Here is a 27,594-nt window from a genome sequence, read left to right as displayed (position 1 = left end):
TTTAAATGGTATTTATATCACACAATTATATTGACGCGGTTACGAGTAAAACTCGATTGATTCATAAAACAGATTACCATAAGCGTGTATGTTCCTTGTCAATACGGAAAACTACATGCCTCGTTATCACGAATGTACAGGTGTTCGATTTTGACATTCTTCCTTCCCCCCTCGGTTGGCCTCTCTTGCTCCACGTTCTTCCCCAGGTCCTATACCAAATTGATAAATAATTAGACGGTTGCTGATACGAGTGGAACCGTCTTAATGGTCCACGCGTTGTCAAAAATTTCATGGCCGCGCCAGAGATAAGATAAATACCGGAGAATCGGTGCTATCGTTGATGTCAATTAATAAACGAGAATATAGATATCACGAGTTGTATACGTAACAGCGTGGGACTGGCCGATCGATCGAATCGCCGTGAATTCAACGAGTTATCTAAGAAGTCTATTCAAGAATCCGTGAATAGAGCGACGTGCAGTGAATTGAAAATCGTTCATCAAACGTGATCTAAAAGTAATTACGACTTAACTACAGTTCGTCCGTGATTATAATCTATAAGTATTCGAAGTAACCTATAATGCTCGATCCTGCGCGCAAGAAATCGAGACCAATTAACGCTAGCGCCATTTACGGGCCGATCATAAATCACATCTTTCACGCTGCATAAGAGAAAGGAATATGTAGAGATCGCTTGACGTTTCAATTTTCATCATATCCTACTTCATTGTCGAAGGAAGGCATTTGAAAAAAATGTCCTGGTCATGTTACATTAATGGGCGTGTTACATTGATATTCGTGGCTTCTATCGCCAAGGAAAGTGACGTTTACGCGTATTCACGTCGCTCCTTACGAGTGACTTTCACGAGTGTGTCAGCACGGTCGGTCAGTCATAAACACTTGTGCGAGATCGAGAATAGACTGGAGAGTTGGACACACGGTGTATATATGAAGGCGTCGAGGGGCGCGCTGACGGCGCTCGCAGCAACCGGGCAATTTCTTCGGGCCACGCTATAGAACACGGTTTCGCATCTTGGCCGCTTGAACCGTCGCATCGGGCATTGACACTGCAGATCGATCCGCACGGATTTATTTGAGCACCGTCTATACAGCGCGTGAACGTGTGCTGTGCGTATTCCGTCCTGTATTCGCTCGCTGTGCTCGTCGAATTTAACTTTGAAATCGAACCATTCCTCTCTTTTTCTTATTTTTATCTACGTTCCAAGTTGCATCGATTTCATCGTTTCTCGAGATCGACAATTTAAGGTACAGCCAGTGCCGATGCTGAACGAAGTGAATCGAAACGATCGATCTAATGTCACTTCTCGTAAGCCACGCGATCAAATCGTCGTTTTTAAAAATCTTTTGGAATAACGACGTCGTGGCATCGAATTTCAGCCCGTGAGAATTTGTATAGGGTAAGCTAGGATTGTTCGAGTCAAGCCAAATTATTTACTTTGTAATTCTGCGAACTCGATTGAATTTTAAGACGTTCAAGGCGACTCGAGTATCTTACTACCGTTGTCTCAATTTTCGTGACCATGAACAGAAACTCCATAAATATAATACACCACTTGTGTGTAAAATTTGCTTCGATTAATCGACAATTTTGAAGGAGGAGTAAGTCGAAGTTTTTATCGAGCATATCTGTAGATAAGACTGTGGTTTTATAATGCAAGGCCGCGTTATAGATGGCTCAGATACAAACAGCCATTGTGACAGTGACACCTTCGAATTTTGCGCCACAGAGGATCACGTTAATTGACGCAATCCGAGTAAACGACCGCGTCATGGAAACTAACGTAAATACGTTCGCTCGAGAATGTTACGAGTGGGCGTATATTACGTACTCAAGAATTTCGGGGATACCGTATATACGCATTGCGGTTTGTAGGGTTGAGCAAGTATCCAAGGTAGCGGTAATTTCCGCAAGACGGATGTGTTTTTTTAGATGCTCTGCTGCTTTCACGTCTTATCGGAAGTTGCAAAATACGTATTTTGTGCATGATAGAGCTAGCAGAATTATAATCAAATTAGTCGGAAATGATTAGTTGTAATTATTCGTAAAAGAAAGACGTTCTGTTAGCGAGAGTTCTTTTTAATGATTTTTCTTAATTAAATTGAAAATCTTGCTAACCGAAGTACTAAAATCAACCGGAATTAATTTTATTCGATATCGTAGTCCTTGACAAAGCGATGCATTGTACGTTTAAATGCATAGTGTCGTTTGGCAGCACAAGTGTATTTCCTAATATATTTAGATATGACACTTGCTGCATAGTGTGTTTGAATACATATACTTACATATTCATTCTACCAAGGTACGAAGCGTCGGAGATAAAATGAAGTAGGAATAAATGCATATCTATCTGTAAATAAACTATTTTTTGTTTTACTATCTGGAACTCGAATGATTGCACTATTGGTAGCTGCTACCTTCTAATTGTAAGTATATATGTACATACTTTAGAAATTATGTTATACACATATTACGTGTAACCAAGCGAATAGATTTCTACGCAAGTAAGGTGAACACTTTGGTGTATTTTCGCAATGATTAGTTTGTAATTAGTTTTAATCATTTGCCAACGAATCTTTTCCTCAAATTAAAAATGCAAAAAAAAAAAAAAAAGAAAAGATAGATTGCACTTTATACATTATTTTCCTATAATTTTATGGGATAGAAATTAGGAATTTTAAAATGGTTCAGCATCGTTATTAAACGATTATCGAGTGCTGCCAGTCAATCGTGAAATTCAATCTTGGATTACCTTTGTATAATTTCGTAATTAACAATCTCAGACTGATTGATTACCATGGTATTTTCAAAAAAACTTTCCTCTATTTTATATTTATTTCACACTTGATTGACACTTGCGTAAACAGAAGCAAATCCGATTTCTTCGAGTACCTGATAAGGCTGACATTTTCCCAACTGACTCATTTTACCCAGATTCGTTCTACTCTATTTCACCAATGCGATACATATATATTCTCAAACATGAAACAGCTTTTTCCAAATATTCAATAAAAGTACTGGTAATTTAATTAAAATTAATCGAAATACTTTGAACAATCGAACAAGTACAACAATTCCAATTAAAATCAACCTAATAAAAGCCAAGTAAATAATGCATAAAATGCATCGTCTGTTGGAAAATGTGAAGAAAGTAATTTAATAAAAAAAAAGAAAATACGCGTATGCAATTATAGATACTTTATAGAAGACCTCTGTACAAATTAAAGACAAACAATTTCCTTGATTGCTATAAATGCTTGAATTTCTTTAAACTTTATAAAATTATAGGATCCAGGGCAAGAAAGAGGTTGCGATAGAAAAATATGTCACTAATCCCTAAACGCTTCTTTTTATAACTACAATGCTAAAAGCGGAAATCATTAACGCAAAAAATTACGTCGTAAAATATCGTGAAAAAGATGAAACGTATTAAAGCAGCGTTCGCTCCGAATGGATTTGCTTTTATCGAAGAAAATTCTCTCGAAATGGCGAAGGATCTTTTCCTCGTTTTCCGTGATTCGTAGGAAACCAGTTACACGGCCGCGTTCCCCTGCTTTCCGTCACGTAGGCACGCGTTGCCTTTCCGTTTTGCGGGAATCCTAAAACATAGATCAGCAATATCGATTCGATCGTTAAAATGTCCGCAGATGCTCTATATTTATTCTAGGAACGTTGTAGCCGCACGTGCGTGCTATTTCCCATAAGCTTCCTAATTCACCTTCTTCGCATTCGAAAAGATCAGAGACTCCACAGATCACGTCGATCGCGCAAGAAGGAAGGCAGAATTTTCGAATTTTCTTCGATCAGTTCATTCTTTTCTTTTCTCTGGAATTCGTAATCGGTGATATATTGAAAAATCTGGAGCAAACAGTAGGCCAAATGGGCTGTGTATACCGCGCACCGCTCCATTTGTTCGTATTTTCCTATCTCCACAAAAAAAAAAAAAAGAAAAAAAAGAAAAATTGCCAAGTTTCTTGTAGACTCCACCTTGTCAATTATGGGTTAACGCGAGTTTCTTGGAATGTAGCGATGAAAAGCGCAAGGCACCTGCATCCTCGAACAATAGCAGCATACGTATGGAGGTCGATACAACGGAGAAGGGAATTGCATCGATCAGCGATAAATTATGGTCGCACGAGGCAGCGGCGTCAACCAGACCGACAATAACTGTCGTTACATTCAATGCAATTAACGTGTCTCTCGTTCTCCATCTCGTTCCTTCGGTTACACGTAAAACGTCGCTCCGATCTCGTGCTTCTATTTCACTAGCATCTTGACACAGATATTTTCTACGTTCGCGGTGTAGCTTATCGTGGATCGATGCGAAGGTCCTCCAACATACTTCGACATACACTGCTGTTCAAAAGTATTCGGACACTTGCTTATCTTTCACAAGATGTAATTTAATCGCGCGAATTTCTTCTTCGTGACTGTTATACGTTATGACGTTATTAAGAGCTATTTTTAAAAGGATAATGCGCAATTTAAATTTGTAGTATTAGTTTTCTGATATATTTGTGGTTTTTCGAGCTTCGATCGTATTTTTATTACCATCGACACGATTTATATCCGTAGATTGGTTAACAGTCGATGTTGGCGAAATTCGGTCGTGCATCGTCAGCAACCTTTCTCATCGGATCCTTCGAGCAGTCGCGTGTGTGCACGCGTGCGAACCAACAACTCTCGACTAGGCATCGATCGATTGATGTTTACCTTTCCCAGGTTCGATTGATCCAACGAACGAGATGATCGTCAAATCGCGTTAGACGCCTTGTTCTTTCTTTTTTCTTCTCTTTATCTTACAACGATACTCGTTAAAAATATACGCAGAACGAAGAGGATGGTGTTTGAACATTAGGAATCGTTTTGTTTATTTTCTTGCTTAAGCATTCATTTGCACAGCAGCGTATAATAATTATCGAAAGAAAGTAAGAAACACGGGTCGCGTGTTTTTCCTTTGGCGACGTCGCGGGTTAACGTTGCGTCGTTTCGTCATCGCTGCGAATTTATTACTTTACGATACGATCGTTTGATGCGTTAAAAATTTTCCATTTGCGGACCAGTTTTTACGTCTTCTTGCAATTTCTTTATTCCGTAAACGTTCGTTCTTTATTTGCACGGCAAATGCCACCAGTCTGATGTCTATCAAAGGAATCGCAACTGCGAGATTGTGCAGATCGATGTCTGATCGCGCAGTCCGTTTCTACCGCGACATCAGGCATCTGAATTTACTTACGCTTGTTATTCGTTTTATCTATCAGTTTCTCTATTAATTGCTTGCCTATTTTCTTCGATATAAACTTACATAATCGCAAGTTCGCAAAGTTTCTCGCTTTATCGCTGTTAAAATATTCGTCCGAAACGTAATTAGTTTCAGTCAGCGGATGCGTGGTTTATTATTTTCCCAGCTCTCTTACATCAACCAGCAGACAATCAGTCATTTAATCAAGTTTCAACGCAGCCATACACTAATTAAGGATGTTTATTCGCGGTATTTCGAAACCCATTAACATAGCGAGTGATTGTAACCTCGTGACTAGTAGCGTATTTCACGCGAGACTCGTAATATATAATAATCGCATAATAGTCATTCGTCTTTCATCTTTCCTCGTTAAACGATGGTTAACGAAAAGGCTTGGACGTTTGTCACGCGTTAATCTGCCTGTTAACGACTTCCTCTTTTGCGATAAATGATGAAAAATAACTCCTACTATAGTTAGTCGACCTTCGTGATCGAATCAAGGCACGTTCGAAGATACGTCTATAGATAACCGAAGTTTTCGGTTGGATTTCCACCAGATCACGTTAGATTTGCATCAGATCAGATTTAGACTCGAGTTGGTAAGTCAGATTTACCAAGTTTGATTTAAATTCGATCCTACTCCTAGACTACCTACTATCAGAAAATATGGACAAAAATCTTTGCTGTCCTAAAACGAACTTTAACCTGTTATGTCTGTCCCGATAATTAACAGCAAATCTTACGACATCCATGCAAAAAAATCATATCTGTAATATTTACAACAGAAAATATTACAAGCGCAATAATTCCGATAGACTGGCAAATCCGTGAGTAACTGCTTTACAACGAGCAAGTTTCCAACAGTCAGGATTACTCAAAGAATTAACGAAACCTAGATACTTCTATCCGTCGTTCGATCGTTGCTTTCTTATTTTCGTTGAAGCGTGTTTCGCGTTTTCATCGGCGAAGATAAAACGTCGGAGCAACTGTAAAGAACGGGCGGAAAATTTCGACGATAAAGCGATGTAAGTGTCGCGATAAGATCTAACGAGCGCCTTTCGCGTTACAATTCTTTCTTCCTTTCATGAAAATTCCGTTCCATTAACGACTCGTCGTTAATTTCTTTTTACTGGCAATTGGTCGATCGTGGTCGGCATAATTGCTATGGCGACGTGCCCGGGGGATGTTCAGTGTCGTTGGAGAAAAAGTGAGAGTTACCTTGGCTGTTGCAGCGCCGATCGACCGTGTGCGTTTTCATACATGCACGTTCGTATAGTACGAGAGTCGTAGAGGGGCTTCTGTGGCTGATGAATGCGCGTGCACGTGTACAGACGGGCGTGGAAAATAGTACAGCGATTTGATTAGGCCTCGCCGGTGGAGATGATTCATTGTGAAAAACTTCGAATTGTTGTAACACAGGAGAACGTGAAGAGATAAACAAGCGAGTTTACTGTTTGATGATCTTCGACGTTCACTCGCTAGAGATAGTCAGTTTATCAATTATACGTGTAAATGCTATAGGAGGAATTTTATTTGTCAGCTGCTTCTGGTACGATGAAAAAGTGGTTGTATAAGTCAGTTTAACGCTCTTAACGTTCGTCTCATGACACGCGTATTTCTGAAAACGCTTCCCTTCGCTTCACCGCCAATTTTTGCGTCTTGTCGTGTTAGAAACGTAAGATATAGTATTAGAATTACAAAAAAAAAAAAAAAAAGAAAATGTATTATTACATAGTCAAGGAAAAATTTGGCTAAAAAGAGAATCGAGCATTCTTGATGGGTTAGTTCATTGGTACGGTGGTTAATACGCCACGGTGATTTTCAGTGAGTCATTTTTCTCTCGATACTCGATGTTTTCGACATTTTGGACCACGGTCGTATCGAGTCAAGGTTCAGCTCGAGAAATCGGGGTCGACACGAACAGATTTAACTGCACCAGTGAAACTATTTGTAGAATTATGAAATGTAGTCCGTGGCCGTTACTCGCGGGATAACGAGCTGCGCTATACTCGTGTGCAATGTGCTGCGCGAATGAAGTCATTCCTCGCAAGTTCGGTCATCGTTTATTAATCTTCGATCTCCATTACTTATTCGTGAACTAGTTGCTTGATGTATCGCTCGGATATTTTCAGAATTTATCGAGAAATACATATTTCTACGTAAAATTGTATTTATATATGAAATTACAGATACAACGTACCTTACGTATAATAATAACTGTATTATTGAAAACGATGAGACTACGTCAGATTAGTCGATTTCCGGTTTGAGAACTGGTTTGTAAAAATGTGAGAGGTGAAAAAGAAATCGTTACACGTGACGATAAGTGGGCGTACGAGACATGGAATCGTTTCGAGGAATTTTATAGTTTGCCTTATTTCGATCAACGATCGTATCTATCGTTAACGCGAAGTCTTTATAGGTTCTCGAGTACAGCGACGAAAGATAAAAGCCTGTAGTTACGTCTCAGATTCTTTTAATATCGAGAAACAGGGAAGGTAGTCGAGTTACGATATAATAAAATTTGGATGAAAAGATGGACGTACTTACAGAGAAAATTCTAGTTATTAACTAACAGTCACTTTAATCGAAGACCAACGTTAAATTATATAGCAAGTTACGTATGATCAGCTATTGGTAATATATCACACCATAAATTTTAGTCGCAAGGGAAAAACATCAACTTTTTATTAGCGTCGCGAGTAGTTCCTGATTTTATTTATAAAGTTAAAAACTCTTTTCCTAGGTTATATGAAAATCTGAAATGAAACGTAATACTATCGTTTACTTTAATATATCCAATACATTTTTGAAACGTATTACGAACATAAGTATATAATTTTCACAGAGGAAAAACCCAAGCATCAATATTTCTCAAGCTCTACGAGAGGATTCAAATCGTATCGCATGTACGAGTCATCCACGTTAACTAATAGCGCAAGCTTTCAGCTTCAGCTTTCGTACTATCTTCGTTTCGAGATTCTACGCAGACGTCTAACGTTGACTTTTAGTTTTCACGAGCGGAAAGGACCTACGTCAACGGGTCTTCGTCGAGTTGTTCACGGCAGAAAGGCAAAGACGCAGTGCGTCATCGCCGCGTCGACCACGAAAGCGTTAAGTAGAAAGTTACGTCACTGTGCGAATATTTTTCGTGGTTGTTCGGTGACTTTCGAGCGTTTCTTTCGAGTCGCGGGGACGCGTTCTATCTACCGTGGACGGAAATTGAAAGAGAACCGGCGACCAGGGGACGGAGTGCAGCAAGCAGCACACGATTACTGGCACGAATCAGCTAGTCAGGAGTCACGTTGCTCGACACGCGCTCCGAGCTAGACCCGATGTAGGTTAGTATTTTTACGCGGGCGTCCCGGTGTATACAAATACGGCACACCGCGTCGTGCAAAACAATACCGGCGTGTGACTGACTATACATCACATCCTAGACGCCATTTCTATAAAGGGTGTTTCCACACGAGCGCAGGGTATTGTGGTAGATACGTAGCTTGTAAGCTTATTTTAAAGGAAGTAATCGAAACAACAAGGATGTATCTTTTCTACAAAGTTAAGTTTAAGGTTTTAAGAGAAGAAATTAATACGCGCAGGACATGGAGCTGGTACAGTCGCAAGTTTCGTTCGTCGTGGAAAAATAATCTCGCAAATTTGTTAAAGAATTACACCGGCGACCGTTGCAACCTACGAAACCGTAAAGAACCCGGAAGTAGTGGATGAACACCGAAGGAGCGAGCGAGTTCGCTTTAAATTAAAAATTAGGCGGACCGCTCTCTCGTTGTGCATCAACTCTGAAATTCTATTTTCACGCGTGGCTCCCCTACCTAACCGCTTTCAGAATTTTAATTATAACCGGGGTAGTCCGCGTCGCATCCTTGACCTTTCGTCAGCCCGGGCACGCGTCATTGTCGCGTAACTATGCAATTTCGCGGAGGACTTTCGGCGCAGTTGTTTACGCAATTCGCTTCGAATTATATACTTTGTACTTGTCGCGATATTGGACGCGAGGTTAATCAACGATATTGTCGCGATATCACGAACATTGGCTGGACGTTTCATTTTCAAGAGTTTCTCGCAATCGAAACGATCGTCCGATATCCGTTCGCGAGAAGAAAAAGGGAGCTAACAGCTGTTTCGCCATATTTACGAGATTTTTTTATCTTCGTATCGAGAAATCCGATTAATACGGTCTTTTTCGATCTTGCCCTCGTCCCTGGCTCGTTTCCATCGGCATGCCCGAAGCCTGATCGTTTATGTAGATAACAGTCTCGAAGAACTAGGCCTAGCTTCGTGTCGTTCGATCGTAAATCGATTTCGCGCTCGAATAGAAACAGGCGAACGACTTCGACTCGATCGAAAGGTTGTCTCGTGCTTGATAATTGATAATTAAGCGTATCAAGGCTAGACGACGCGACGCGTGCTCGATGCGAGACGATAATTGGTAAAAAAATCAAAGACCGAGAAATCTTTATCGTTCTTCTCGCGACGGTTTTCCTTTACGGTCTAAACGTTCAACTCTGTCACGTGTTGCTCTGCATGCCTGGTCGGATGATCCCATCGCAAGAACTTGTCATCGTCGCACTTTCCTTTTAAGGTGTCTGCGGGCGTCGTCGGCTGAAAATTCCTTCGATATTGGTCGCCTTGTGAAAAATCACGGTCCATGTTCTTCGATAAAACTACTTGCGACGTAACGACGTTTTCTCACTTACGGCTTAAAAAAGAAATACATTTTCCTTCTTCCTACCAAGAAGCTTTTCCTACGATAGACACGTACCGTAGAACGCTTGCAAAAGAACGTCCGCATCAGAGATAAAACTATCGCATACGTTCGTCGCTAAAAGAAAACTGATTCGTTTCTTTTTCCGAGTAATTATGCCGCGTCCGACGTTACGTTGCACAACGCTACGTAGTACAGTTTCTCATAGCGAAAAGAGAAACGAGCCGTTAAAGAGAGAAAGAAGGCAAGAAAATCGTAGGAATAAAGGAGCGTGGACGGTTCGTATCTACGTTAGAGTGCCACGTAGAGAATGTGTGCAGTGTGCAACGTGCGAATCACGAGTTAGAAACCGAGTCGAATCGGTTGGTAGTTGCATCAGCGGGCGGAGCGTCACGTAGAATTTTTCTTTTTCGACTACTCGTTACGTACACGTGCGCGTGCATGCGACGTAGTGTACATTTATGCATCGTGACTTTCTACTTACGAGCGGGGCCATTCGTACAAGTATCAAGGCACGTAACGCGCGCAATCCGATCGATTATATGGTCCACACGTGGCCGATAAGGAAGTCTCGGTTTAAATGTCCTATCGTCGTTGTCCGACCTTGCGATTATAATTGAACACCACGTGGGGAAAGTACGATAACTTCATCTTTTGTTCGGTCTGTGGCGTTTGTGCGATTAAAAAGAAGCATTTTATGAGATATTACCGTCGCCTAAAAATACCCCGTTACTTGCTTGGCTTTGACAACAACGCGACAACAAGTAACTATTAAAGACGATGCGTATATCGATAATTAATAAACGTATCATGATTATTAATAAATATGCAACGAGCGAAACCAGCCACGTTGGAACCTTTCGATACAATTCGTAACAGAATCTCTTGGACAAGTTTAGTGTGCCACTCGATATTATCCTACGATACGAAGGAACGACACAATCACGACGTGCGTGCGTGCGCGAAATGTTCATTGCTATTCACGTGTCGTCCGATCGACACTGTCGGCCATCCTCGCCGATTGTCGACACACGTACTTTAGCGTTATAACGTTAATACGGATAGTAGGATGGAACGTTCTGGTCTCCCCTGAAATCGCTCGTTCGTTCTTTCTAATCGATTATCTTAGATGATTCATTACTCGTTGGAAGAAATTGTAACGAGTACACGGAGAGTCTCGTTCGATTAAATCCGCGCGAGTATCGTCTACATCAGGACAGTTTTTTTAATTATATCAGAAGGAAATATTAGAGAAAATCCAAAGAAATTGCATATCGTTTGCAAGGATTACAAATAACGCTACGATGGTACGATGAGATTGCCAGATGACAGTATAGGAATACAATTCTACGCGCAATGATCTTCGGGCATTGATAAAGTTGGCAGATGTCTCAGGTTAAAATTGATTGGTTCGGAAACGAATGTGATTCGGTTGATTCGTTGTAGGTGGATACGTACGTTATTGCAGTGTTACGGTAAAAACGACACGATTTCGAGAACATGTTTTTCAAGTTGTCGCTGCGAGGAAGTTTGAGTTATCGCAACAAGGAAATTCTTGCAGTTTAGGGTTCTTAGAATAGATTAAAGTAACGTGTATGTTGAAGTGTAATTATCTGCATTTTTAGAGAAATATTTTAGCCTTCGGTAGGATCTGGTACTGTTTGATCCGTTAATCGATAAAAATTACATCGCTTCTTACATAAAACGATACTACCGATACTAGGAACGTGATATTTATTTTCTAGAAATTAATATTCCGTAGTCTGTTTGTTAGCTTGCATTCGGGAATTCGAACGATCGCTAGATGATAATACACGTTGATAACGCGTAAAGGAAAATAGTAGTTCAGGAAATTTCTAAGTTTTTAATTCGTTCTTCGCAAATAAGACAGATTTATTCGTGGTTACGTGATCCCTATGCTAGTCGTGGGAGTCGCGAACGAGAATGATAAACAGACCGAAGAAACGTTCAGCGTGGCAGCGATCGACTGATAAAAATGCTGCAGATTTATTTGCCGTTTTCTACGTGGTTATGAACGCTGCCCACTTTACGCACGTGCGTGAGTCGATTCGTGGTTTATGATATAACGTGAAAGTGAATGGCGTTAATGACTACGCTTCGATTGGCAGAAAGGTCACGGAAGGCCGTTGAATAACTTTGGACGATGTTTTATTTTATCGATTTCGTGTTATAAAATAGATAAATATATCATGCGTATGTAAAGATTTACTCGAAAATCTAACGGTTATTAATTCTCTATGGTTTCGATCCAAAAATATCGCATAAATCTCCGAGATACGTACAACAAGATTTTCGGTTCTCCGTCGAAAGCATAGTCTCTCATTCAGCAACCTGCGTGTACGAGAAAATCGTGACGTTACGCGAAATTTTCACTAACGAGAATTCGTGAAACGCCGATTTCCGCACGATCTTAAGCCAAAGTCAAGTACGCAGTTTAAAATGGATTTTCATTTTGTCATTGCAAAGAATAACTCGAGATAAGCGGTGAGTTATTAATCTCTTAGCTGTGTAGTGGCCGACTAGATGTCAAATTTCAAATTACTTGGTTCGAAGAGATACGAGCGAAAGATAATAAATTATTCTCTGTGTCCACTATTTTGAATTTTGTCGTTTGTTGAAAATGTAGTACGAGAGCTTTGCCAAATTTATGAATTTATCTGTACGCAGATTGTAACAGATATTTTGTAATTTGGAATATTCAGAGGAAAATTTTGACGATTGATGTCACTTTTCGTGGCTTCGACAAATATTATTCTTGGCCACTTTCTTCGTTGAAAATATAGAAAATAATTGTTACGGATTCCGAGATTGAACAAGTGAGATCATGTGTATAATTGAGATGTCAAGAACAGAAATCATGGTTATTTATGCATTGAAATACAATACTTATTTACATTTTAACGCGCTATATAATTTAAATACGGTCTGTTTGGTCGTCGATAGTATAGTTACGCTACAGATTATATGTATAATTATCGCAGAAAAATTTTAATAGTTTGGGAGAAATAATAGCTTCGAGTTCACAAATTTCTGTACAGTAGTAATCGATTTACAAATTTATACGTTTAATTTGTATCTCGATAGGGCTCGTATCGATCGAAAGCTTGATCGATACGGCATACACTTCCAGTGATAACGCATTTTAAAACTTAGGTTCTTAAAAAATATGAATCACTTGACGATGACAACTGAACTCGATTGTGACTCATTCTCCTTTTAAACTCGAAGAAACGTTCTCTTTTTCCAAACGATAATGAAACTTTAACGAAATAAGCTCTGTCGAGGACTAGGGAGAGTGATAGGGAAAAACATCGTCGTCGTCGTCCACTAATTTTCAGCGCAATTTCTAAATTACAATGTTAAAGGGCGAATAATCGGCATACGTGGATAAAATGTGGAAAATCGGAAAGAATCGTGAGCATATAAAGTAAGTAAACAGGTCGTCTTCTGACTGAGCGGCTGACGCACGTGCACGAGTCAGCCAATGCTGTGGGTGCAACCATATGTGAAAGTGACAGCACGCACGGACAGAGCCAAGCAAGGTGGTGGGCAGTAAGGTCGACGAAGGACGTCGTGAACCGCAGGTACAGTTGGCGGTCTTTCGTGCTTGGATTTCGAGCCAATTAAAATCCAGATCGTAATTAAGGTCATGCGTGATTTCGACGGTTGTTTAGAAATGTCCGCATTAACCAGACTCCAACCGTAGCCCCGTTATTACGAGGACGCTAATCGAAACGAAAACGAAAGAGCTGACTCGACATTCGCCCGTTCAATACGTTTTATAAATATAAGACGATATTAATAAATAATCGAAGTTGCTTGTTGATTCGCGCATTCTCCATTGCTTTGTTTAAACAACTTCGATTGAATTTTTTTTGTCGTATGTATAGATTATAAAATTTAGATGATAATCCATACGAACATCCGTTTGTTTTTTCAAGATCGAGAACGTATTGACCACAACTAGAAGAATGTAACTCGCAATGTTTATTTCGATATCCGTGAAGTTTGTTTTATCCATGCGAAACACTCACCGGCATTCCATTTTCTTAAGACAAACAAGGAAGCGTGTCCGTTGGTGCGTCGTGTCGGTACGAGGTTGCATCCTCTCGACCTCCTTTTTTGGACTTCCTTTTCTGTTTGGCCCGATTACCGACACACTAGGACAATCAAAAACGGTTCGCGTGCATGAACGTGTTACGTCACGAGTAGAGTTTGCTGCACGCCGAGCGCAGAGTTCGCGGATATTCTTGTGCCGATGGGCGGATCCGTGTAATTGCAGCCGCTATTAATGGAGAGTAACTCGAAGTCTCGTTACGAAATCACAGCTCCGTCCATCCTGCGCTTTCGCGCGCACCTGATGAATGCCACCGTAATTCGCCGGATGCCAGAAAGAAAAAAAAAAAAAAAAGAAAAAAAATTCTCGTCGCACGTGTGGCGCACGGGTAACGGAACCCAGATAGAATTCACGGATACCAGCGTTTTGCAACTGTCGTTGGACTTTTAATGTAAGCTAATCATTGCGCAATCTCGCAACACGTGAACTGTGCCAGTTCGAAACGAGCACGGCCACGAAAACGGCGATGAATTAATAAATTATCGTGGTTCGAGGCACAAACAATTTTTGGCCTCTACGTATATATACGATACATCGGTGAAAAGTTTGACCGAGCCGAAACGTCGCAATCCTTAGGGTGCAATAAACTAATTCTGACCTAGAAACCTCGTTCAAACGAAAGAATAGTAAAACATCATTGCTGGCAGAAATGAAAGATGAGAGTAGCAATAAATATCATTAATAAATCCATCGGAATATATATACAATATATATAAAATATTGTATTTTATTTTGCTCTCGTAATTTGTAAATAATATTGGAAGTGACACCAAACTTTTAAGTAGCAACGCGTTCATCGAATTTGAAAAGACGGTACTACGAATGTTAGGTTTGCTTTGGCACTGATTCAGTCTGGAAATGTTGTCCCAGCGGGCGGAGGAAATTAATTTTGCTAATTGTACCTTTCTGATTCAGCCGACTTACGATAGAGATGAAAAACGAACCGCGAGGGATATTCATGATATTTTTGGTTCCCGTGACTCATATTTCGATATTAATATCAGGTCGTGTTACAGTTTCGAAGTTTGGAAACTTGAAATTGCTATATTTCGCAAGTTCTACGATTTAATTATCTTTTACCAGGAACGCTCCTACGAAATTGGGTCGAATTCTTCGCTCAACTGCCTTGAAAATTACTCCATCAATCCCTTCATACGCGGAAGATATCTACAATCGAACATAGTTTCGCGTAAAAAATGGAAATTTTAACGAGCTATTAAGCTTCGACAATTTCGTCAAGCGTTCAAACAAAAATTCCGAACTTTCCATTCGGAGATCAACGTGGTTACACGGACAGTTCTGCGTTTACTTACGAAAGCGTACAGACGACGAAGAGGTGCGTGCAGGAATGGATGTACAGGTGTGCGTCGACGAACAGTGTGCAAGCGGTGCAAAAAATAAAGAAGAAGAAAGGGGCAACCGGAGTCACATGTCGGAAAATGTCAACCACGTGCAGATACACGAGGTTTCTCGCCTGTAACACGTTCAACGTGCTCGTGCTCGTGCAAGAAACGATGCAGAAAATTGTTTCAGATAATTTACTTGCGTGTTACATCATTTACATCTCAGCGAAGCGTGCGGAAAAAAATAGATACCGTGTAACGAACCGCCTGCTTGTCGATGAAGCCAAGGACGCTGTTTTGTTGTTTTTTCTTTTTGTCGAAAAACACGTAATGGGTATCGAACTGCGAGAGAGTTTAGCTTGTTTCACATACGTACTTCTGCCGAGTACGCTCTATCCTTATTAACATTTTTATTATGATGGCATTCTTAATTTAACACTAGAGTTATTGACCTATGCGTGCGTTTAAAAATACGGTACATAGATAATTATAACTATAGTGGTACGATGAAAATAAATAGGTATACATAAATACCTTAGATAAATAACAGCTATATATCTTGTTTTAGTATAGCGTTGCGAACGCGTTCGACCTACCGATATTTAAACCTTGTTAGCGGATAAAGCTGATTCTTCGATCGTCTTTTAATTATTTTAATCGATAATAAAATCAGCGATAGAAATTTAGAACGGATTCGATGGCGAAAGTTTCGAGCCAATTCTAAGTACGTTTCTCTATGTACGTTAATCATAATCACCTGCAATGATTTAAATTTTCGACATCGTCGAGTGGTCAGAATCCGCTATTACGCGTCGCATCATCATCGTCATTACATTTCGGTGTTGCAGCTACGTAAATAGATTGTTCGCAAATTGACAGCAAATGTCAAAGCGTGAAAGTAATATCATTAGTGGTTAAAGCGTTGCTAAGCGTCACATAGACAACGGTACGTGGCTGTACGATAATCACTCGACAATAATGCGTTCCTTTCATTACACAAATTATACGCGACGCGATTAGCCGTGAAATTTCTCTGTCGTGAATTCTGCTTCGGACGAATAATAATAAAGAAACTTGATTTTATCGATTGGTGTACGTATAATTATATATCGATGTTCAAACATTGGTTTAAGGTTTTTCCTAGTGTAATGATAGACGACATCGAATTAAACGATTTTTATCCACACGATACGAATAATCGTTGAACGTAATTTGGTCAATATACTTCATTAACCGATATCTTTCATCGTCGTAATGCTTCATTAAATTTTTACCAAAGAATCCTTCGCGTAATGAATTTGTAAATAACCGGGATTCGCTTTGAAAAGAAATTGAAAGAAAAACAGAAATTTTGTATAATATTGCCATCGCTATGTTAAATGCGCTAAACAAGGTTATTAAAGCGAATACGGAATTCTTATGCGAAATATTTTACCGTTAACGCGAAACAAGGAGGAAAAAGAAGAAGATGCGACTGTTTTTCTTTCTCCTTGATCGCAAGAATCTCGCGTCTGTTTAACTCGTCGTACGTGTTACGTGATCGACCCAATGTTTAACACGAGCCGAGAAAGAGTGGGCACGTGTCGCGTCGACGGAATTTTATGTACAATTCCGCTACGAGGATATTGTCTTTATATAGCGCATAGCCTTCGGCGTAAAATGATTCTTAGTACGCATTTTAGATTTATAAACTGGAAAAACAAAAAGAAAGAAGAAGAAAGACCAACAGGGAAACTCGCTCGACTACAAGAAATTATTACCTAAATTGGTAATTTATTTACTCGCACGTTCCGATGCTAATATACTTTTATCTTGTTTTCGATCTTACCTTACGAAACAGATAAATGTTCCTAGAAATTTACACTTTTAAGAAGAACAAACAAAATCTTACGTTCTTACCAGCGCAGCATATTGCGATGTAAGAAGGTAAGGTACATCGTTCTACTTGCATTTGCTTGCGAGGCAACGATATTTTGTTTATTGTAGCCTAGCAAGGCACGTACCTCAGCCGGTACTACGTATTGAGTCATTCCAGACACCCAGCTTTAATTATGTGTGCATAGTAATTAGCTAGTGCAACCGTTTGTGTATTCAACTATTCGCTGTGGCGTAAGCTTAATTTGGAACGTCAGCCGTCACGCTTTGCAGTCGTTCGAAAAATACCGTTTACGTCTTAACAAAGGCATTATTGCATAACAAATTCCTCTTACACAATGCTTGTATCAAATAAATAATATTAATGAATCGACAAGTTACGAGTTGTAGGTTGTAGGGATTTTCTCTTTTTATAATCGAAAACTGCAATTTCGAGCATAGAAAACTTCATATCTCCGATCAGAGTACCAAGTTTCTTGGGATTTGTTAATTCTTTTGTTTTTAGGTGCTTCTTAGAAACGTTTTCTTTCATCGTCAAACCTTTTACCGTAATGCAAGAGAATTGATCACTGCCGATAACTTGTAACATTTCACTATGAATATCGCTTGAATTATATGCAAGAAAGTTAATCGTTCGATAGCGTTGAAAAATTCGAAATCGTTTAAAGTTTCCACGTAATTAATTATTCTTACCGTATTGGTACATAACACAGTTGCATTTGCGATGTAAAAGGAAAACAGGAGCTAGCACGTTTTTATTCGGTCTCACCGCATTGTAATCGTTTCCTCGTCGATGACTGGTAAACGAGCTGTGACGGAAACCATTAGACGTTTGCCCGCTGAGAATCACGATTTCTTGCATCCACGTTGCGTGTGTATAGCGTGATTTAATTTGTAGTTATTCAACAAATTATCAAGTATCATGCAAGTAATCGTCTTGTCGGACAATTTTTCAATTAAAAAACTTTGTACGACATTGAAGCGTACAATGGTGAATGAGATCGAAGAGAATGCTCTATGAATAACTTGGAAGAGAATATTTGCTGAATAGTCCTTCTATTAATATCATCTAACTGTTTCGGTACGTACAACGTTTCCTTCTGATAATGGGCCATAGTTTGGTGGAAATTCCAAAATTAACCGATTATATCGGGTATTTTTATAGATGAATTATGGTGGAATTTTTTAAAGAAGTTCTATAGAAAAAATTGTATCTTTAAAAGCTGTTTAACATCGATCAACATAGTATAACTTGTAATAGCCTGTTTAATATAATTGAACGAAAAAATTAAGAAACACGGGTAATTTCAAATATCTTAACGCACCTCGAAAAATGAAAAATACTGGACAAAACGTTTTAATTACGTTTTATTAGAGTACCAACAAATTTTGTTATCCGTTTCAGATATTCGCCGTCTATGTATGTATTACTTATTCATCGGCAATCTGACCGATGCTATACCTAGCGCTTGACTCTGTTAATTCGTTCGAAAGCTACGTTTTGCCCTACATTAGCGAGGATGATTCTCTTTAGACCTTGTTGTATCGTTGTGATTCGATGCTCTTTGAACGCGACGAATCGCAGATATCTGAGAACCTTTAAGCTGTTCTTCAATATTTATGTGGATGGGAAAACGGGGGTATCGTTAAGGCTGTCGTAGCGTTCGGTCAGCTGCACGGTGAACCGGTGTCAGCTGCAACTTTTACGCGGTACGACATTGCTGGTGTTATCAATAATGCGCGGATACTCGTGCCTTTTCCGTCGACTCTATTTACAGCAAGAAATCTATAACGGGGCAGAGGACGTGGACGTGTCGGGTTATTGACTGAAACGTTTGCTCCGTAGTTCGAAACGTTACGTAAAATGTGCGCCTACAGCTGCGGCCGAGCTGGATGGGCGACGATCATTTCCGCCTAGAGAAATTCCGCGAGTAACGCGCCGATCGATGAACACGTGCTCGACATCTGGTAACTCGTCCGCATCGCGGAACTTCGTTCCATTTACCCATTGATTCTTCAAACTCGTTCAGATTAATCGACTCGTTCGAATTCGAGCTACTCGAAGCAAGTAACGACTCGACTAATGAGAACGAGAATAGAAACTTCAATGGATATTTCAAGACAAGTAAATAACAGGTTCGTATACATTTGTCAAAATGTTTCAATTTACTGGAACCTTGAAGTTGCTCGCGATTTATTATACATGTACGTTCTTGCCTGTTACACGTATTTATCTATCGTATACATTTTTATAAATTAAAATTTCTAACATACGCCGAAACGTTTACCTCATGTACATTACGATGCGCATAATTTAGGCACGAGGTTTCCAAGAATTTGTTTTTTTATTATTTAGTAAAATATCTGACAAACGATCTCCGCGAATCGTGAAAATGATAAATTTCTTATAATTCCAACGATCCCTAGAAGTCATAAAGTACTGTCCGGTAATAAATCACAAGCTCGTCGTTCGAAGAAGAATTCGCATACGTTTGCGCGTCGAGTAATCGTAATTGAGAAAATCAGTTTTACGACCATGTGTTTTGTTAGCTTGCACGATCGTGGTGATCCGCGTTTTTCAACATTTTACAACGATCCATTTCTGGCTGGATCTCGAGCAGCATTTTTCGAGAGTTTTACGAACCTTCCACGTTTCTACTAAAACTCGCACGAATGTGAAAGCGACGAGAGTTATTCGAACACGACATCCTTTCTGCTGTCGCTGTGCCATTGTTCACGGAACTGTCGCGGGAAATTTCTTTTCGTCGGAGCACCATGCGTCACGGTGCAATCGCGACAGGAATTCACGATCTTTACGTGACTGTCGTTACGAAATTCCAAGGATCGAATTTTGAAATCGTTTCACCTTATATCTCGCCCATTAGGTACTAAACGTTAAAACAACCCGTAAAAGTTGTGTAAACGCAATATTATCGACGTAATATTATTAGCAATACACGAGGAACGAAGAGAACGAACTAGACTCTGGTATAAATGAATGCTATGTTTTGTTTGCAGTCTGGATGCTAGATCTTGCAAGGACGAAATATACAGGATGGGAATAGGCGCTGGGTATTGCGAAGGAAACTTGAACTTTGCTACAGCCTCCGAGGATGACGAGGTTTATACCAAGAAGAAGGTTTCTAGGGTGAGTCGTTTTGTCTTCTCTTTATATTATTCACCGTGTCACCTTTGTTTTCTTTCCAAGATTCGAAAGAAATTGAAAGAAAGAGCCTATGCTAGTCTAGCGGTTTAGGACTGTAGTAACCGCGATATGTATCAATCTTCGCAAGTTCGTACACGGTACGGGGACCGGAAAGGCCGCGGTAAGATCCGTCGCTCGAGGAACCGGTATTTAGGCCAGCATAGAGAAAGGTTTTCCGTGTTTTCGAATCGACTGGTGATGCAACAGCTGGTTGCCGCCGATGACGGTCACGTTTCTCGAAAACGAGGGTTGCGACATCGCGTCTGGGCGAAATTGGTTTCAGCATGGCGTTGTATAGCTTGGCCAAGCTTACAAAAGCCTTTCTTATTTATTATAAAATTCGTATCGAATTTCGACTTTCGATAAATTTTCCTTTCGCGCGTTTCCTTCGATTCGTCGTCGATTATTCATTCAAACTGTGGTTCAGGTTACGATTCTGTTATATTAACGAGCAATACGTGCCAGAAAACGTGGTCCCTCGAAGCGCATATCGCGTCGCGAGGAATGCACCTGTTAATGTCGTTGACGAATTATTCGGATCGCCTGGCATCGCCACGTTGTTTGGCAGTATAGCTTGATTTTACGAGCTTGGCCAGGTGTGACGGATTCTCCACTCGGGAGTTTCCATTACATAGGTTCGTCAGACGATATAGTACGGCTCTTTCATGAATATTTTACATGGGCGATTAACCATCACGCTAGAATTATGACATCGATATTCGTGGCTTTTTTAAATTGATCGAACTTACGCGAAACAAAGTAAAATTAATATTTATGCGTTTTAGAATACGTTAACGGTTTGCTCTTTATACAATTCATATGTTTTATGCATAATCTTTTGAAACGTATCTAGAATGTACTTTTAGAATTTAAGGAAGCTGGTAATTGGACGTAAGAAACACGTTATTCGATTCTATGCGCGAGTAACGCAAGAATAAAAAAGCATCGAATTATCTTCCTACTTTTTGCGCTTTTTACTTTTCTTTGCGAGCGTTACGAAGCTTCGACGACATAAATTCTATTTTCGCATGATACGTCGTATCTATATATCGTAACAATAAACACAAATAGACACGAAACGAATTGATTCCAGGAAAACAGCTTGTCGCTGGTTTAAGTACGATAGCTAAACAGGTATTAGCTCGAAGAAGCTTCGATCACGCGCGTTCCAATTTACGTAGAAAAACAAAAGTACTGCTTAACCGATTGCGTGATATATATCGGAGAATATGAAACCTTAGGTAGTGGCGTGGCATTTTATCTCGATAAAAATGGCCCGATAAAACGTGACGATGATCGAAGATTCGCAAGAAGGGAGGTCGGCTTGTTCTGAATTAATATTTACACGCAACGGGCATGCGACACGCTCGTGAAACGATATCCTGTTCATTCTGTAATTGCATCGGATCACGTGCAACGAGCACGTTCGAATCTCTGGCGTCGTGTCTGGCGTGAAACGTGGGGAATGCCAGTTTTGGCAGGGGCTGGCTCGACGATTAGAGCAACGTGGCGCGAATATTAGTCGCGTTGCATCGCGCCGCGTCGCGTCGTATCGCGTTGCGTCGAGACATCCAGCATCGTTCAAGGCAGCTTGCACAATTGCTTTTGCGTGCGTCGTTACAGATTCACGCACGGGTAATTCTAATTCACGTGTTACTAGCTTCGAAGGAACCGACCACGTTCTCTCGCCCTCGTCCATGTCTGTCGACGACGATCGATTCAGTTGTGGTTTGAACCACAGAGGGGTGGGTCGAACCAAGGGACTGTAACGGCAGAGACCGTAAAGTAAAAAAATTAACGTAGCACGATGCTTCAAAATGCTTGGTCGAAGGCATAATAATGACGTTTTTCGTTACGCTTCTGTATAGTCTTAAAAATGATACATCACGCACAGTGTGTTCGATGCTCGCATTGAAAGGAACGTGCCATCTCTGAATCGGTCGTGCCACTTTTACATAAGTCCACAGTTCACGATACACGTTCCGATCAGACGTGCACGAACAACAACGTTGTATAGTCATTAATGATTTTAATCGTTTTTTTTTTGTTTTAAATTAATCGCTTGCGAAAGGCGACGCAATCTTACTGTTGATTAACAACTACGACTGATAATTAGCAGGGGTCCCGTTTATTTTCGTAAAGTTCCCCATGGTGATGCCATCAGTGGCGTAACGATCATTCCGATTACGTTTATCATAGTAAACGTTTCGTTTTAAATAGAAGATGCCAATCGAGGCGCAAACGTCGCGAATCATAGGGCTCGTAATAAACAACTTCTATTAAGTTTTACGACTCTTTGGATAAAATAACGCACGAAGACAGCGAGGGTAGCGTGCACGAGTTACATCTGCTATTTTATAAATGTTCCATAAATTTGATTTCGGTTTAAAACTCTGTCGAAACTCTCATACTTGCCGAAAGTGGGACACCGAATGCGTTCATAATGATTCGTGCATACACGCGCGCACACACATACGTGTATATAAGAATTAGTACGAAACATATTCCAAAAAGTTGAAGGTATTTATAGAATGTGTTATTTTTAGAACGTGTCTGAAATTGGAGGATAAATTTCTACGCTTCGGTACTGGTTTCGCAATTTCTATGCTTCCTAGATCCATTATCGGTTCTCGTTCAGGAAGTGACCGTTGAGCGTGACGAAGCATCTCCTCGCGATCACGTAAACCAAACGACCGATCACGCGGATTCGCGATGCAAACGAATGCCTTCTCTCGGCGATTATAGCGAACGTGTAACTGGGAATCGACGGCGAAAGAAATGCGGCTTTCGGTGTTCACGCGCGTACAGCTAATCGATACAAAAGTTGGGAATTTCAAGTGGCCTGCTTTCATCGCTAGGTCGCTTTATGGTAATTCGCGGATTACATTAGAATTTCAAGAGCGCCCGAGGGATTCAGTGACCCCCTAATTTTCACGCGCAACAACTTTCCAATTCCTCGTCATGTCCGAACGTCCGTACGATCGCTTCTCCAGACACACGACATCTTTTTTTCTTCAAACAAATCGAAATTACGAAAGAAATTGACGTTGAGACGCGATGAAAGCATCTTCCACGGGAAATTCGCACAGTAAAGTTCGTATTTTATCTTACCGTAGCGACGACGAGTGACCGTGACGAAGTCCGTCGCGCTTTCTTTCTTCTCTTCGCTCGATGCAAAGTCAATTTAGCGACGAGACGATTCTAAGCGGTTGACCGAGAAAACGTTCTTATCGGCTTCGCGATACGTTTATTACGAACTTTGATTTGGACTAAGTTTCCGTTAAAATCGGACGACCAGTTGCGAAAGTGTCGATCGGATTGGTAACATAAGCTCACGCTTATTTTCGTGAAGACACGAGGACTTAAAAATAATTTATTTCGCGACCCGCTCGAAACGACGACGTCTCGCCTATCCTTGACTCGATTCTATGGATCGGCGCACAGTCGAGAGTCTCTCTCTCTCTCTCTCTCTATATATCTTCGAAATCGTCGCGACTGCCAATTCAGGTTGTCAAATCGAAGCTAAGGTGAAAATCTCCGGCTCTTTATCTTCTGTTACGCAATCACCTTCGTTTTCGTATCGTTATATAATGTCGATCGATTTCGAGAGGATCGGTGGTTGAAAACATCGGACGCCTGCGAAGTCAAGCATTTTCTTTTTTTAGTAAAAATTCTGTAATCTCGAAAGTATGTTCTCGTACTTTAGTCTTATGTCGTGATAATACCTGTTTCGATGAGAGCTTACGATCGAGATTACGGAGAAATCGTAGAGCGAAGCGAAGATACGACATTTGAAAAATGGTAATTCGTTTGAACTGATTTGAGAATAATCGATCGACGTGTAAAACGGTATGCGTCTGTCGGAGAAATTTTGTTCCGTCTGTTAGAACTTGCCGAGCGAATATCGATGTTCGTAATTTTGTTAATCGATGCTTCTCGCCAAACGTTATGGCAATTATGGTTTAAATTTTCATTTGGTTTGGTTTAAATAAATTTTCGGAAGTTTTTTAAAGTTAGAAAATAACCGATCGATAAAAATGCAAAAATATATAAAGCTCAAGTTATTGAAACTATTCTCTGAAGCGTATTTTTAAAGAAATGACGATGCGAGTAAAAATGGGGTGCGAAAAGGGAACTGCGGTTTGGCTCGAATTTATCGATAAGTTGAATTTATCAACGTTACCTACCCAGCAGTTTTCCACGAGAACGGTATACGAAAATATTCGATATTTTATGTTTCTTTCCTCTTGAATTTCTTACGACGCTATCAGTGATACCTTGTGACCTGTTTTTGACACGTTTCGTACTCGGATTAAGTTGCCGCTTGATTAACATCTCGATAAAACCAGGTTGTCAGATAAACTCTCTTGTAATAAACACGACGATTGTTCTACGTTACAGATATCAAGGTATTCAGATACTTCTGCTTGAAAAATTCAATCGACATTTTATTGTACACAAATTTCGACGACGAGAGGATTAATCCGTCGTACTCCAGTTATTTTAAAATTACCATGCGTACTTTTCCATTGCTTGTTACCGATCGAATATTATGTTACTATATTGCGAATCGAATAATTCTAAGAGTTTGTTTTTGCTTATTATACGTTTTTGCGTATATCAATCGTTGCATACATATCGAATTACCAGGAGAAGGATACAAGTGATAAGGTAAAAAATAGGCAGGGTGTTTCTTAATCCCCTACTCCAGTAAATGGTAATTTTCCATAATAGTCTTCTATACAATAATTTCCCACGTGCTGGATTCCCGTCGCTCAAACGAACGCGTTATATAAGGAAATCGACATTTACGACTTTCACAGATTTTTATTTACATCTTAATTACTGTCATGCGAACATTTAATTATGATTAATACGTATAATTGTTTAAATAAATCTGTCGCTACGATAATTTTATCGTATTTAATTATCTTATCGTTTCGTGCAATTATCCAGAATTTGATACAATTGATAAAATAAGAATACCTATTCGCTTTTAATTTTCGCAGATATCTCAATCAATAATCGATGGTTTCTTCTTTTTTTTTTTTTTTTTGTTTAGTTGTGTCATTCCTCTAGAAAACCATGTTTAAATATAAATAATTAGATAGATACAGTCTTACATAGATATAGATAGAAATGATTTATTTCTTAACGAATCAACGCTCGATCGAATTGATTATCTTATCCGTTTTATTATTTAGGATTAAATACGATGGAATCGAGAATCGAATCGTAACCTTCGGAATGGTTTGGTGAATGCAAGGTTCTTCGATGAATTTCCCAGAAGTATGGCTTACACGCGGTCGTTTTTTCTTCTGACCGATGCACGACGTGTCGCGGATGTGCTCGATGGCACGAACGTGATTTTCACACCACCGTAACGTTTCACGCGGGGAAATACCTGACCGGATTCTCGGTCATGGCTTCGGCAGTGAGTCAGGGTCTCGATACAGCTTCTACGTCATCGGGTGTTACCACGGGCCAATGACGATCCCCAAGCGCGTACTCTGCTCGCGATTAAACCGTCTAAGATTAGGCGATGCTTCTTTGGCTTTGCTTTTTATAGTGTTCGCTCGTCGAGCAAAAAGAATATTTCAAACATACTGTTCACACGCTACAAGATAAATATTTGCTACGAGTATACGTATCCTTTTTTCCTTTCACGTTTTCTCATTTTTTTTTTTTCTTTTTTTTCATCGACACCTATTTTTTGGACAACCTAGAAAAAACTCGAAGTTTGCTATAAGTTTTTATGTCGTCTGGAGTATTGGCATTCCTTCGTTCGTATGGAATCAACATACGTACAATAAAATCAACGTTTGCTCACTAATTCAATTTTCATATTTTCGAAACGATCGACGTTTTATCGCGTATTTAAAGTGTAAACGATCGGAAAGTCAAATAATTTTCTGCGTATGTAATGAACCTTGGCCACGCGAATGCACGCGAAAGACGCGAAATCTTAATCGCTTTCTTCCTAAATTTCGTGACTTTTATCTTGTTTTTTTTTTCCAATCAAATTGATATTCAAATATCGTAGGTATCGGAACCTGCCCAACGCGCAATATCAACAACAGATCGGTTTTTGGAATAGCAGTTTATGGCGGAGTAACAAGGATTAGGCTATTTATATTTATATAACACGTTTCACGTAAATTATTATCAAGTTACGCTGTTCTTAATCGCTTTCTTCCTAAATTTCATAATTTTTATCTTGTTTTTTTTCCAATCAAATTGATATTATTCAAATATCGTAGGTATCGGAACCTGCCCAACGCGCAATATCAACAACAGATCGGTTTTTGGAATAGCAGTTTATGGCGGAGTAACAAGGATTAGGCTATTTATATTTATATAACACGTTTCACGTAAATTATTATCAAGTTACGCTGTTCTTAATCGCTTTCTTCCTAAATTTCATAATTTTTATCTTGTTTTTTTTCCAATCAAATTGATATTATTCAAATAACGTAGGTATCGGAACCTGCCCAACGCGCAATATCAACAACATATTGGTTTTTGAAATAGCAGTTTATGGCGGAGTAACAAGGATTAACCTATTTAATTAAAAGCTATTTAACTGACGTAGTGATCAGATATATATATATATATACTTACGCTTTTCTTTACTCAACCATATTTTCTTACCTAACCGCTCCTGTTCTATGTGTTTCACGCGAACAACAAACAGTAGCTCGGTAGCATCTCGGTAGATGTTCCGTTTCCTTGTCTGTTTTGCACGTGACAATCGAGATAATGCGAGTCACGCGCCTCTACAAGTTTTCTGAAACTTCGTAGAGTGGCGTAGAGTAAGTACGTTTATCGCGTTTCGAAGAAAACCTGTTCGTATGAAAAAGTCTTTAGCTTATCTCTTTATGCAGATCGTATTTTCATTCTCGTGCTTCGAAATGATTAGTTGTTTGTGAAACGGAGTAACACGGCCAGAAAATCGTTTTGTCCCTCGTTGGACGCTCGAAGAAAAACGCTCACGAAGCGATGATTATCAATAGCGACCCAAATAATAATATCACTGGCGTAGAAACGAT

The 27,594-nt window shown here is 39.8% G+C and overlaps 2 protein-coding genes and 1 long non-coding RNA gene across 7 annotated transcripts in view; 2 read left to right on the top strand and 1 right to left on the bottom strand.

Annotated features, from left to right (window-relative positions):
• Positions 1-27,594, bottom strand: part of Ada2a (Transcriptional adapter 2A) — a 330,348-nt gene that overhangs the window by 58,671 nt on the left and 244,083 nt on the right. The window lies entirely within an intron of this gene.
• The window catches only part of Cwo (transcription factor cwo), a 38,827-nt gene that overhangs the window by 2,867 nt on the left and 8,366 nt on the right, over positions 1-27,594 (top strand). For 2 of the 5 annotated variants that reach the window (XM_072019824.1, XM_072019823.1), the window contains one exon: positions 20,359-20,488. The exons of 1 other annotated variant lie outside the window; for it this stretch is intronic. In XM_072019824.1, coding sequence (XP_071875925.1) covers positions 20,359-20,488 — 130 coding nt within the window. Of the gene's footprint in view, positions 1-13,438; positions 13,590-19,432; positions 19,477-20,358; positions 20,489-27,594 lie in introns of those variants that run through there. 2 more of the 5 variants (XM_072019827.1, XM_072019825.1) reach the window with 2 other exon arrangements.
• On the top strand, positions 6,968-11,697 carry LOC139995921 (uncharacterized). Its single transcript, XR_011802090.1, has 2 exons — positions 6,968-9,902; positions 10,034-11,697. It is a non-coding gene; the product is annotated as an uncharacterized lncRNA (long non-coding RNA).

The sequence above is a fragment of the Bombus fervidus genome, chromosome 16 (assembly GCF_041682495.2).
Source record: "Bombus fervidus isolate BK054 chromosome 16, iyBomFerv1, whole genome shotgun sequence".
NCBI classification, from domain to species: domain Eukaryota; kingdom Metazoa; phylum Arthropoda; class Insecta; order Hymenoptera; family Apidae; genus Bombus; species Bombus fervidus.
The sequence above is the reverse complement of the archived record's forward strand: the minus strand, read 5'-3'. Positions and strand labels throughout refer to the sequence as shown.